The 14,366-nt window shown below is 46.4% G+C and overlaps 1 protein-coding gene across 1 annotated transcript in view; it reads left to right on the top strand.

Moving 5' to 3' along the window:
- Positions 1-1,378: 1,378 nt before the first annotated feature.
- The window catches only part of WDR48 (WD repeat domain 48), a 33,619-nt gene continuing 20,631 nt past the window's right edge, over positions 1,379-14,366 (top strand). The window contains exons 1-7 of the mRNA XM_058678532.1: positions 1,379-1,489; positions 6,977-7,117; positions 9,120-9,198; positions 11,414-11,496; positions 11,610-11,739; positions 13,783-13,871; positions 14,256-14,357. Coding sequence (XP_058534515.1) covers positions 1,442-1,489; positions 6,977-7,117; positions 9,120-9,198; positions 11,414-11,496; positions 11,610-11,739; positions 13,783-13,871; positions 14,256-14,357 — 672 coding nt within the window. The 5' untranslated portion in view covers positions 1,379-1,441. The remainder of the gene's footprint in view (positions 1,490-6,976; positions 7,118-9,119; positions 9,199-11,413; positions 11,497-11,609; positions 11,740-13,782; positions 13,872-14,255; positions 14,358-14,366) is intronic.

Raw genomic sequence — 14,366 nt, 5'->3', positions numbered from 1 at the left:
ACCTCTCCAGTGTTCATGACTACTAGCCATACAATGCTAGGGTGAAACCAGCCCTGGTCACACCTCCGAACTTCAAAAAGTTTGAGGAAAAATATACTTAAAAGATAAACTTACTTGTGTCAAAAAAAATTTTTTTTAATTCATAGAGTTGGGGCCCGGCACAACAGCCTAGCAGCTAAAGTACTTGCCTTACACACACAGGGATCGCAAATGGGAGCTGGTTCTAATCTCAGCAGTCCCACTTCCCATCCAGCTCCCTGCTTGTGGCCTGGGAAAGCAGTTGAGGATGGCCCAAAGGCTTGGGACCCTGCATCCAAGAGGGAAACTCAAAAGAGGTTCCTGGCTCCTGGCTTTGGATTAGCGCAGTTCTGGCATCAGATTTTTACAGACCAAGGGTCACAAGGATAAGGGGGAAGGTATTGAGCTTGAACCCAGCAATTGTTTCTATGCCCTTGTTTGGAACTCTTTTGTATATCCCATTTTGTGTATCTCATTCACATGCTATCCACTCAGTTGTTCTCATACAAATGGTATCCTATCAGTTGTAATCCTATGCTCACTGACCTTTTAGAGTCACAGTGTCCTTCTACAACTTACTTCCTTTTATTATTTGGTTTCTAATGCTAATGCTTTACATGGTTTTTTGGTCCCCTTATTTCCTGCATTTTCTTCTGTTTTGTTGCTTTCTCTAACAAAACATTTCAGTTCCCTTCCATTTTCTTTCGAGAATAGTCTACAGTTATTTCCCAGTGGTTAACGTGTAATTTCAATAACACACCAAAAAGAAAAAAAAAAGTGACTCTTGCGAGTATACATGTCCAACTTCACCCCCTTTCGGTTAACTGATGTTACAAAGTGAGAGATGGAGTCATTGCGTGTCTACGAAGCAAAACTGAGAAAGTAGTTTCTGGGGGTGAAGAGGCAAGTTTAACTCACTTCGTCTTCCAGTAACAGCTCTACGTTTTGGAGGGTGGGAGTGGGAGCACCTCCTTTGCAAAGAAGTCGCTGGAAGTCGACTGAAAATTCCCTGCATGTTTAGCAGGTTCCCTACTCGCCTAGGAAAGGCAGGTGACTCCTCCCAGCACTCCAACCTAGCAAGTGCCTTCCTTCCCTTCTTGCCCGCCTGGTCCTCTGTAAGAGGCGCCCCGGAACACCGCGCACGAGCGGGCTCCGGAAGGTTATCCCCGCAGAACTGGCCTGGGATCGCTTCCCTCCGCTTTGAATAGTGACTCCACCTCTATCGGAATCCTACCTGCACAACCGGTTGGTTTCAGGAGCATCTACCTCGCCACCGGGCCACGGCCCACTTAAAACAAGAGCAGAAGGAACTCACACCTCCATCCGCCCCCTTACACCTGCCCGGGGCCGAAAGGGGAAGAGGAGGGACATCCTCCGGTCCTCTGTCACTTCCGGAAGTGACGTCGGAGTGTCAACATGCAAGATGGCGGCCCATCACCGGCAGAACACGGCCGGGCGGAGAAAAGTGCAGGTAGGGGATGCCTGCTTCTCGGCCTTCCGCACGCGGCGGAAAGCTCCGGGTCCATCTGCAGCGAGCAGGTGCCTGGAGCTGCGGCCGGCTTGGGCAGCGCCTTGGGGACAGGGGGAGTGGAGCGTGGCTCTCGGCGAGGGGTGGGGCCGCGGCGCTAACGGCTTGAGGAAGGAGTGGGGATGGCCGACTAGGTGGCCGGGCTCGGTCCTGGGGAGGGCAAGGTCAGGAGACCCTGGCTGATAGGGTGCTCGATCGCTGGTGCCACGTCCCCGGCGCCCCCGGCGCCCCCGGCAGGAATGGGTTTGCGGGGTCCCAATGGGGCTCCTTGCCTGCCCACCTGCCTCCTGCATCCGCGGCTTGTCTGGGAAGCGCTGTGGCCTCGCTGTGTCTGCGCCGAGGCCTCTTCCCGGGCGCTTTCGGGTGGGTGGGTGGGCGGCGGCGTGGCAAGGGGGCGGAGTGGGGTGTGTGTGTGTGTGTGTGTGTGTGTGTCTGCGGGGGCTGCGGCCCTTGGGAGCGCCCCGCAGCCGGTCATTAGGAGGGTTGCGGGTCGTGGTGTCTTGATGTTGGTGATCAGTTTCACTTTCAGTACTTCCTCTTCAGAATGCATCCTGGAGTGTTTTGTGGTCTGTCTTTTATTATCCTGATCTACCATGTGTGGCTTCTGACGCGTTCCTCGGGTCGAGTCCTTTTAAGAGTGATGAGTATCCGTTATTTTTTCAGCGATGCAAAGAGTTAAATGCCCTGTGACAGGTATATTGGATGTGGTCCGGGGGTGTGGTGCGTTTACTCACTAAACAGTGATGGAGCTTCGATTTATTAGACATACATCTGTCCCAGCAGGGTTTGGGGGAGGACTGAAAAGATACAGAAATAACTTAATACCGGGCCTTCTCTAGAAAGGATTGCAATAGATGTAGTTATGCAGATTGAAATCCGTCAATGTTTAATAGGGCGAAGGGTACTTGAGCTGGCATCACTTGCTGCCTCCCAGAGTGCACCATCATAGGAACTGTAATTGGGAGGGAAGCCAGGATTAGAACCCAGCATCAGGAGCCAAGCCGGGCATGCCACGTGGCAGCTTAGTCACTGCCAGATGCTTGCCCCTGCATGTTTGTTTCATTGACCTGGCTCATCAGCATGACATCCTAAGCCCTCACAAGGAGTTTGTAGAATTGGGCAAGAGTAAAAAGAATCTAAAACGGTTTTTCTTCTGTTTTTATTGAAAGATTTATTTTATTTTTTTATTGGAAGAGCAAATCTACAGAGAGAAGGAGAGACAGAGAAAGATTTTCCATGCACTGGTTCACTCTCCAAATGGCCACAAGGTCTGGAGCTGAGCTGATCCGAAGCCAGGAGCCAAGAGATGCTTCTGGGTCTGCCACATGGGTGCAGAGTTTGGGCTGCTTTGACTACTTTCCCAGGCCACAAGCAGGGAGCTGGAAGGGAAATGGAGCAGCCAGGACAGGAGCTGGTGCCTCTATGGGATGTCAGCGCCTTCCTGCAGATGATTAGCCAATTGTGCCATCCTCCCGCCGCCCCCTCCCCCCCGGCCTATAGCTTTGTCTTTAAAACATCTATTTGAGAAGAGGGAGGGGCAGAAAGAGATTCTTCCATCCGCCTATTTGCTCCCCCAATGGGTTGCAACAGCTAGGGCTAGACCAGACTGAAGTTAGGCATTTCATCCAGGTTTCCCATATGGGTACAGGGACCCATGCACTTGGACCATCCTCTGCTGCTTTCCCAGGTCTACTTGCGGGGAGCTGGATTGGAAGTGGAGCAGCTGGTATTTAAACTGGCACTGCAGGCTGTGGTTTAGCGTACTGTGCCACACTGCTGGCGCCTCAGGACTGCTAATTTTAAGTGACAATTCTGGGTCATTTATTTAATCAATTTAAATAAATAAATACATTTTCATTTGAGAGCCAGATGTGCACACATACACAGAGAGGCCAAGAATTGGTTTATTCCCTGCTTCCTGCAGGAGCTGTGCCTGAGTTCTGGTCTCTCCTGGAAGTGGGAGGAATAGTTACAGGAGCCATCCCCACTGTCTTCCAGGGTCCACGCTGGCAGGAAATTGGAGTCAGGAGCTGGAGCCGGAGCGTGAGGCAGGGGCATCTTAACTGGTGGACCAAGTGCTGGCCCCTGGTCTGGCTGCAGGATCTTTTTTTTTTTCATATTTTTTCTTTGTTTTTGACATTCTTTACATAGTTAATTAGGACAAAAAGGTTCAAGGGCTACAGGAAAGTGGGAAAGAGTATTATTTCCACATTGTTTTTGTCATATATCTGGGGTAAAGCGGGAGATAAAGTGAGAAGCCCCACCCAGTCTCCCACCCATCCTAGGTGCCTGATGTGGGGCCTGCTCTGAGGCTCTTGCTCAAGTGGTTTTGATAGTTCATCAGTTATGAATTGGCAGGAACTTTTGAATCACGTGAAATAGGTACCCTGATGCCAAATCCTGTTTTTTCAAGGAGAGGTCCTTTGCATGTCCCTGGTGAATTACTTTGTATGTGTGTGGGTAATAAAAAAAAATTGGGTGCCAGCGTGTGATGTGTTAAAACAGGAATCAACGAACTTTGTCTGTAGAACGCCAGATTGTAAATATTCTAGACTTTGCAGGGTATTCTGTGGATCAGCACCCCTTACGGTAAATATTCGAGACTTTGCAGGGTACTCTGTGGATCAGCACCCCTTAGTTCTGTATCATAACCATTTGACTCCACCATCATTGCTTGAAACCGACAATAGACAAGACCTAAGTGAACAGGTATGGCTCTGCTCCAGTAAGACTGGTTTGATTTATTATTAGTAGTAGTAGTTATTAGAAAGGCAGATCAGATTTATAGAGAGGAGGACAGACAGAGAGGAAGATCTTCTGTTCGCTGGTTTACTCTCCAAGTGGCTGCAACAGCTGGAGCTGAGCCAGTCCAAAACCAGGAGCCCAGAACTCCTGTGGGTGCAGGGTCCCAAGGCTTTGGGCCATCCTCAACTGCCTTCCCAGACCACAAGCAGGGAACTGGATGGGAAGCAGGGCCACCAGGATTAGAACCGGTGCCGATATGGGATCCCAGTAGATGCAAGGCCAGGATTTAGCCACTAGGCTATCGCACCAGGTTCTCCAGTAACACTGGTTTACATGAATAAGCTTTGGGCTGGATTTGGCTCACAAGGAGGTTTTGTTTGTTTTCTAGCCCTTGGTTTATAAGATGGCAGGTTAGAAGGTATCCTATTTTTCTTTGTAACACTGCTTTTACAGTCACTACTGAAATACAGGTGTGAGCAGAAAGTCCTGGTCCACAAGGTTAGACAAGAAAAACAGATGCAGGAATTTTTAGTATTTGGCCCCTTTCTCTAGGAGTAGAGGCTGTTTAGACCGCCTCTTGACTGTCAGATTGACCGTCCTGGAGCCACAGAATTTGTCTTCCTGGAGCCCTGAATAACTTAAATAATAAGCCCAGATCAAAAGAATGGCAGCACTGGCATTTAAATAAACTGAAGAAAAACCTTGAAATGCTTCGCTACTGCAATAAAACATTTGGAAGGAGAGACTATGTTCATTGCAGCTTTTGTTTCAGAGTATTGTTACAAATTTTCTCTTTCATTGTTGGTAACTGCTCATCCCTTACTGTGTCTGTGTTGTAAATTAGGTATCATCCTAGGTATGTATTAACAGGAAAAGACATGGCATGCTTCAGGTTGGGTACTGCCTAGGGTTTTGAGCATCCCCTCGGGGTCGTGGGTCAGGGAATTAGGGGTGATGCCTAGGTGTTTGTGTAGGCTCAGACTGGTTGCTGTGTTCAGGGCACCAGGGGCCAGTGGAGAGATGGGGCAGAAAGCCATGTTAACAATCCAGTGAATAGTGTGAATAGTGGTTCCAAGCTCCAAGGTGAGAAGAGATTGTGTTCTGGATGACAAGGTGTGCATCAGGTTGTGAGATGAGAGGAAAAAGAAGTGAGGGAGGCTCTGGGGTTTGAGCCACTTGATGAATGGAGTTGCCATCAGGTGAGGTAGAGACAGCTCCCAGAAAGGCACTTTAGAGACGCTCTCGGCAAAGTGGCTCTGGACACATTCTCACCAAACGCCGCTTAGACACTCATGTGGACATGAGTTACCGGGCTGCCTGTGAGGGCCTGGATTAGCCCAGGATCCCTTCGAAGGTGAGCAAGAAAGACTTTGGAGTTCCTTCTCTTAGCTATTTTCAAGTGAATTATTCCATAGTATGTCCGTAATTGTGTTCATATACAAAAAAAGTTGATTAGTCACCATGGTAGAATGGTACAGACAGAATAGGCTTTCCCCGAAAATAGTCATTCCCTACTTCCTGAAATTTATGACATGTTATGTTAGTGTAATAAAAAAGATTCCATGGGCATAATAAGGTAAGAGACCTAAAGTAGGGGAGTCTATAGCAGGGCTGTTTACCCCACTGGGGCCATGTTAGTCACGGGAACCCTGAAAAGCAGATAACTTTCTCTGACTGGAGCAGAAGTCAGAGGGATGCGTGATGTGTGTGTGTCTGCTTGGTGAAACATGTCAGAAGGTCAAGGTATTTTCCATGGTTATAATTCTTTTTTGGTTGATTCTCTTGTGTTTTTCACCACAAGGAAAGGACAGAAACCACCAGCAGGAGTCAAGTAGGGCAAGTGCTTAGGTGGAAAAGCCTACCATGTTACAGGAACTCAAACTGTCATTTTACTTGGCAAGCCAGGATGCTGTCCCAGGAGTTAGGTAGACCAGTAGGAGGAAGCAGTGGGAGGAAGAACATGTGGGAGCCCAGAGGTACCGTGTGCAAGAACTGGGGGGCCCAGGTGAATGGCAGGGAAGGCCACCAAGGCAGGTGAGGCTATCTTCAGGAGTCCTCAGCAAGTCAGGAGTCTGGTGGTGAACAGGTGTAGACAGATCTATTTTAGGACTGCTTTGGAGCAAGGATTAAAGTCAGGGCTAGAAGGGCCAGCCAGCCAGGGGGTGGTGGTTGGTGTCTTAGACAGCAAACTCTCAGTTTGAACTAGATTAATGTCGCTCTTCTTTCTTCCCCAGCCCTTTAGTGTTTTCAGAGTAAGCTCAAAATTAAGCTTTTATGGGCTTGAAGAATCGGTTTTAAACTTTATTTTTCTAGCTTGATTTTTAAATTGTATTTGAAAGCAGAGAGACAGAGATCTCTCTGCTGATTCATTCCCCAGATGCCTGCGGCAACCAGGGCTGAGGCAGACCAAAGCCAGGGGACCTGGAACTAGATTGGTTCGTGCGAGTGGGATGGACCCAAGCAATGCTCCCCAACGTGTGCTTTGGCAGGAAGCTGGGATCCAAAATGGGGCAGGAGTAGAACCTAAGCACTGAAACTGATACACCAGAGAAGCGTTAAATATCTCCCCCAAGCTTGATATTAGAGAGCTGAGCTCGTGAGTATAGATGGGCTCCTAACAAGACTCCATTGCATGGCTGCGCGGTGTGTAACTTCATGAAAAGCATCTCTGTATGTATTTGGCAGGTGTCTTACGTTATTCGCGATGAGGTCGAGAAGTACAATCGCAATGGCGTCAATGCTCTGCAGCTGGACCCAGCGCTGAACAGACTGTTCACGGCCGGCCGGGACTCCATCATACGGATATGGAGTGTCAGTCAGCACAAGGTGAGGCCCGGCTGGAGTCTCCGTGCCACTTCTGTACTGGGGACACTCGGGTCAGGTGACTTCCGCTGTCCAGAAGCAGGCTCTTCCTCAGTTTCACGTTGATTTTCACGTTCAGTGTTCTTAAGCAGCACGTCACGTGGTATACTTTACAAAGACACTGCCATCAAGAATTCTGCAAGCCTCTGAAAAAGAATCATTCCCTAGGGGAGTTGCAGAAGTGTTTTAGCTAAGGCGGAGACCCTGTAAGCTCGATTTGTCTCAAGAACAATCCGCCATAAAGGGACAGAGAAGTTTAGCCAATGGGGGGTTGTTTCCTATGTTTTCTTTTTCTGATTTAAATCTTTCCCAAAAGCTTCCTGGCAACCCTGCTTAAAAAGCAGCAAGACATTGAATATGTATTTACATTTGTAATTAATCTTGTGTGAATGTTTGGTTTTCTTTCTTTGAAAGTGATTAGAATTCTCATTAAGCCTATGGCAACTTACTAGATAATGTAAAACTGAAGAGAATGTGCCTAAACAGAGAACAAGATGTAAATAAATGTAAACATTACTCCCCAGCCACGGGGAAAGCGCCCTCAGTATTCTCTTTGAATGCCTGTATCATGAATGCATGGATAAGAAGATTCTGGGGCCTGGTAAGGAGCCTAGCAGCTAAAGTCCTTGCCTTACACATGCCGGGATCCCATATGGGCGCCAGTTCTAATCCCAGTGGCCCCACTTCCCATCCAGCTCCCTGCTGTGGCCTGGGAAAGCAGCCGAGGACGGCCCAAAGCCTTGGGACCCTGCACCCGCGTGGGAGACCCAGAAGAGGCTCCTGGCTCCTGCCTTTGGATTGGTGTAGCTCCGGCTGTTGCGGCTCACTTGGGCAGTGAATCAGCAACTGAAGATCTTTCTGTCTTTCCTTCATTGTATATCTGCCTTTTCAATAAAAATAAATTAATCTCAGAAAGTGAAAATAGTATTATTTCTCTGACCTGTAGAGAGCCATTCACTTTGTGAAGTGTCTTAAATGTGGCACATTGGAGGAGTAGGGTGTAACAAAACACTCTTAAACAGACTTCTGGTTAGAGAGCCCGCTGAGAGGAGTAAAGGCACCTGAGTTACTGAATTGAAATGGTGATGCAAGAAGCCCTCTCAGCGCCGGGGTTCCGCTTCTTCTCTGAAGGACTGTGTGCATCTTGAGAGAGAAGGTAAAAATAGCAGCAGAAAAGTAAAAGCTGGAGCTCCCGCATCCCTTTGCTGTCAGGCAGGTTCCGCCCACTCACAGGCCCCCTCACAGGCCCTTCACTGGCTCGGGTGTTTGCCTGGAGCCTTCCTTGCTTGCAGTTCCTTCAGGCCCCGGGCTGTCTGGTAAACTCATGCCTGGAGCGATTGTGCTCCATCTGGGGCTAGCCCAGAGCTGCTGTCTCACTGTTACAAGACATAAAGGGTGAGGGCTGAGCCCACAGAGTTAGCATTGCGTTCATCATAAAACTGTCCTAATATACAACTACTTGTGGCCATTGTCTGTGGCCATCACCATTATTGGTGATATTCTACTCTGATTCAGTTAACTCTGATTCAGTTATCATTTTTTTTTAGGATGTATTTATTTTTATTGGAAAGGCAGATTAACAGAGAGAAGTATCACCCATCCACTGGTTCACCCCTCAAATGGCTGCAATGGCAGGAGCTGAGCCTATCCGAAACCAGGGACCAGAAACTTCTTCCAGGTCTCCCATGCACGTGTAGGGTCCCAAGGCTTTGGGCCATCCTTGATGGCTTTCCCAGGCCACAAGTAGGGAGCTGGATGGGAAGTAGAGCAGCTGGGACATAAACCAGTGTTCATACAGAATGCTGGTGCTTTCAAGGTGAGGATTAGCCTGTTGAGCAGCCACTCCAGGCCCATTCTGTTGTCAGTTTTAAGATCTTAGAGCAATATACATATATATATACATATATATATAAACTTTCTAATGTATTTTGTTCTTTAATATGTGTTTTATGGTTTTTAATTTCAGCAAGACCCATATATAGCATCTATGGAACATCATACAGATTGGGTGAATGACATAGTTCTCTGTTGCAATGGGAAAACATGTAAGTATTTGGATTATTTGACCTCTAGAAGCTTTTGACTCAGTTTGGTTTACATGGTCTTTAGAAAGTTCTCAGAAAATGTGTATTTTGAAAATACAAAACATGACACAACTATATAAATTCCTGTGTAACTAAAAAAAAAAAAAAATACCATGTCTGAGTTTCAAGATTTTTAAAAATCTTTTTTCTTTTTTTAAGATTTATTTTATTTTCATTTGAACGTTAAAGTTATAAAAAGGAGAGACAGGAAAATCTTCCATCCACTTGGTTACCCTCCAAATGGCCACAGTGGCTGAAGTGAACTGACCTGAAGCCAGGAGCCAGGAATTTCTTTTTTTTTTTTTTTTTTTAAAGATTTTATTATTGTTGGAAAGCCAGATATACAGAGAGGAGGAGAGACAGAGAGGAAGATCTTCCATCCGATGTTTCACTCCCCAAGTGAGCCGCAACGGGCCGATGCGCGCCGATCCAAAGCCGGGAACCAGGAACCTCTTCCGGGTCTCCCACGCGGGTGCAGGGTCCCAAAGCTTTGGGCCGTCCTCGACTGCTTTCCCAGGCCACAAGCAGGGAGCTGGATGGGAAGTGGAGCTGCCGGGACTAGAACCGGCGCCCATATGGGATCCCGGGGCTTTCAAGGCGAGGACTTTAGCCACTAGGCCACGCCACCGGGCCCTAGCCAGGAATTTCTATGGAGTCACACAGGTTCAGAGTCCCAAGGACTTGGGCCATCCTCTCTGCTTTCTCAGGCCATAAGCAGGGAACTGAATGAGAAGTGGAACAGCCGGAACTCTTACTGGTGCCCATATGGGATACCAGTGCCACAGGAGGAGGATAAGCCTACCATCCCACAGTGCCAGCCCTGAGATTTCTAGATTGTTTTACACCAAAATAGATTTACCTGTTAATTCTGTTTTTCTGCAAACTATTTGAAGTACGTGCATATTTTTCATTTTTTATAGGCGTTCTTCATTGTCCTTATATGTAACCTTTTCTTTAAAAACATTTCTTTATTTCTTTCTTTAATTGGAAAGGCAGATTTACAGAGAGGAGGAGAGACAAAAAGGTCTTCTTTTCACTGGTTTGCTCTCCAAATAGCCGCAGTGGCCAGAGCTAACCAATCTGAAGCCTGAAGCCAGGAGATTCTTCCAGATCTCCCACATGGGTGCAGGCGTGCAAGAACTTGATCCAACATCTCCTGTCTTCCCAGTCTATAAGCAGGGATCTGGATTGAAAATGGAGTAGCTGGGATTAGAACTTGAATGCATATGGGATACCAGCATGCAAGGCACAGGGTTAGCCTGTTGAGCCACCATATATCCCATATAAATAAGCCTTTTTAAGTTGGTATGTAACATGCATGTAGAAAATTACACATCTCTTTATAATTAACAAATTTTTGTGAAGGGAAGCAATGCCTGAATTAAATGTACTATGGAAACCTCCTTACGCTACCTTTTCAACCTGACCCTGCCCCAAAGTAACTGCTCCACCACTCAACACCACCATTTAGTTTTGCCTGCATTCAGAGTGGACAGTTACTGTAATACATTCTTTTTGGCCTTACTAATACTTATTACTTATTTTTTAGCCTTATTGATACTTTGTCCTTAGTTTTATCAAGATCTCTTTCTTGATTTGCAGGCTTAATTAGAGAAACTTTTCTTAATCAAATTTCTTGAGCCTTCAACTAGCATGTTAAACTTGTTTTCCCTGCCTGTTTAAATAACCTGTGGGTGGGCATTTAGTGCTGGGGTTTAGATGCTACTTGAGAGTCAACACCCGACATTAGAGTTGCTTGGTTCAAGCCCCTGCCCTGGTCTTTTGCAGCTTCCTGCTAACGTCTCTCCTGGGAAGGCAGCACATGATGGCTCAGCTACTTGGGCCTCTGCCGCCCACGTGGGAGACCCAGGAGGAATTTGAGGCTGCTGGGTCAGGCTGACCCAACCTAGTCTCCCTGGGCATTTGGGGAATGAACTCATACATAGAAAATAGCTCTCTCTGTTGTTTGTCTCTCTCTCTCTGCTTTTCAAATAAAATGAAAATTTATAAATAAAATATTTTTGGAATGTGAGTCACTATGCAGTAGGTTCTGGAAAGATCTTACAGATGCATGTTAATATTAATTTGATATAGTGTCATACTGTTTTAAGGTAAGGTTTAAAAAGCTGTTTTAAGTCATATTCTGAAGGGTGTGTGCATTCTTTGCCTCTTCTAGTAATATCTGCTTCTTCCGACACAACAGTCAAAGTGTGGAACGCACATAAGGGCTTCTGCATGTCAACACTGAGGACACATAAGGTAAAACACATGAGTGCGACTCTCGGCATCCTTGTTGTAACCCTGGGGCTCAGTCCATCGTGTGGCTCTCCTCTGTTTGATCTTTAGATCATTGTGTTTCTGTTCTGTTTCAGGATTATGTGAAGGCCTTAGCCTATGCCAAGGACAAGGAACTGGTAGCCTCAGCTGGATTGGACAGGCAAATATTCCTTTGGGATGTGAATACTCTAACAGCATTAACTGCGTCAAATAACACTGTCACAAGTAAGGAGTCTGAAAATAATTTCTTTGAAAGAGCTGCAAGTTGGTGTAGGTAGAGAATGGTTTATAGAGCACCTTTGGTAGATTGACCTCGAGGTGGTGGTTTGTACTGGGGGAGTGCTTCTGTCTATACCATTCTGGTCCCCAGGAGTGTGATGGAGCAGCGAGGAACGAATTCCTCATTGCAGTCCAAAAATGGTAACTTCTGGATGTGACCTGGCTGGTTTTTGTATGCACGCTAAAGTCCCTGCCAGGCAGAATAATCTATCTTACCATTACTTCCTGTCTCGCACCTGCTCAGCAGGTGATGTTGAAGGAGATGGGAATTAGCTGGCATAGAGGGTGGTTTTCTGACTTTGGAACACATTCTGGTGTCTTATAAAATTTTGAGTTAATGGTCAAGCTGGGAAAGACTCAAAGGATAGAAAAAGTTTTCAGTGCCAATTTAGCAAGATCCTAAAGAATCCAGGGATTCCAAAAAACTCAAGAAGATGAGGGGGCTTCTGAGAGAACTCAGACCAAGAGGTCAAACTCCCTTGCGTGCAGACTTGAAATCGAACCTCACACTTGGCCTGACCATTAGTGTCCACAAGGCCCAGTCCGAGGGCCTCTTAGGAACACATATTTGGCTAAGAGCGCCTGAAAAGTTAAAGCTTGAACTATATAGGCCCACTTGTCATGCTTAGAGCTCACATTGCTGTAGCTAAGATACTTCTCATATGACTGTACATGTGCCGGTAAAGGTCAATTGAGAAACATATTGATGATTTCTTGAATTTTGTTTTGCATTGTTTGCCAAGAAATGCAAAGTCAAAATGCTACATCCTGCCTGTTCTTGATTTTTTTTTCCATCTACTGTCTCAGCATCTGGTCCTTGCTGGGATTGCCATGCTATGTCACTAGGCTATGGCTGTAGATCTCAGACCCTGAAAGGAGAGAAGAAAACCAGAAAAAAGCATGAGTGTCACAAGTTCAGAGTCTGGGCTTAGTGGATATACGGAATCTTGTAGCTGCACCTTGGTTAGAACTATTCAGAGGATCCACCCCTTTTTTTTAATGACTATGAGAAAAATACCAATAATAGCTAAGAATTCTCAGTATTTGCTAGTAGCAGGCATTTTTCTTTCTCTTTAAAAGATTTATTTATTTTTACTTTAAGGGCAAATTTACAGAGAAAAGTGACAGAGACATCTTCCATTCGCTGGTTCACTCCTCAAATGGCCGCAACGGCCAGAGCTGAGCTGATTTGCAGGCAGGAGCCAAGAGCTTCCTCCAGGTCTCATGCAGGTGCGGGGTCCCAAGGCTTTGGCCCATCCTCCACTGCTTTCCGAGGCCACAAGTAGGAAGCTGGATGGGAAGTGGAGCAGCAGGGACACAAACTGGTGCTTATGTGGGATGCCAGTGTTAGCAGGGGAAGAATTAGCCTGTTCAGCCACAGTGCTAGCCCACACTGGCATTTTTCTCAACACTGTATATGTATTAACTCCTTCACGCCTAACTTGGCAACAGGCTCGTTCATGTGTACTTCCGGTAGAATTAGGATCCTTCCAATGGACGGTTTGGTAAACAGTGTTCTTGGCTTTGGTGATGCAGTGGCAGGAATGTGATTGTTAGCCAAATTCATGGCCTGATTGTCTTGTGGACAAGTTGTACCAAGTTTCTTCTCCCATGAGTAATTTGTGAGAGGGCCACTTTACTCTTTCTTGTCAGAGTTTCCAGTCCTTTTCGTCTGATGCGCTCTGTGAAAGCCTTGCTTCTGTCTTGGTTTGTGTTTCTTCATATTTATTGCCAGAAGTCTGTCTTTGAAAATGCATTGCTTACATAGCTTTAAAAATAGCAGTGCCATTTAATTTTGTAAATATGCCCTAGTCTGAAAAAGAGGTCAATTTTGATAATGATCCTGTTTTTCAGAGTTTAAATTTCTTTTCCTTGGAGAACTGCTCAAGATTTTCTAAATTGAACAGTTAAACTTGCAGATTTCTGCTGAGTTAGTACCAAGCTAAGCTGATGATTTTGTTAACATCCGGCTCTATTTGTCCTTAATAGCTTCTTCTTTAAGTGGGAACAAAGATTCCATTTATAGCCTGGCCATGAATCAACTGGGAACAATCATTGTATCAGGGTCCACAGAGAAGGTAAGGGAGCACTTCAGATGGGGAAGCCAGAACCACTTCCAGTGTAACTGTGAGGTGTACTCACAGTGCTTTGCCTGGAGGGTGCAAAAAGAGGAGGCATTTAGTTTATTTGGGGTCTTAATGACTAAGGTGTAACTCTGTGTAACTGCTGTGTGTGTGGTAATGGGCCGAGCGTGGGAGAGGGTGCTGTGCGTGGGAGAGGGTGCTGTACATTTTGGACTTGACAAAGCTTCCCAAGGTTGGGAGGCTGCAGCCGTGGCCATTGCAGGAGTGGTATTTCCTCATCAGAATTTACTGGGAGTCGTGTGATTTATGAGGGTCATCATGACTTACCTTTGATGGCAGCTATATCCTGTTTGTGTAATATCCTGTTACAATTCACAGGTTTTAAGGGTATGGGATCCCAGAACATGTGCAAAACTAATGAAGCTAAAAGGGCATACGGATAACGTGAAAGCCTTGCTGTTGAACAGAGACGGCACGCAGGTGAGCGGT

The sequence above is a fragment of the Ochotona princeps genome, chromosome 21 (genome assembly GCF_030435755.1).
Source record: "Ochotona princeps isolate mOchPri1 chromosome 21, mOchPri1.hap1, whole genome shotgun sequence".
NCBI lineage: Eukaryota > Metazoa > Chordata > Mammalia > Lagomorpha > Ochotonidae > Ochotona > Ochotona princeps.
This window is presented reverse-complemented; position numbering and strand designations above follow the sequence as displayed.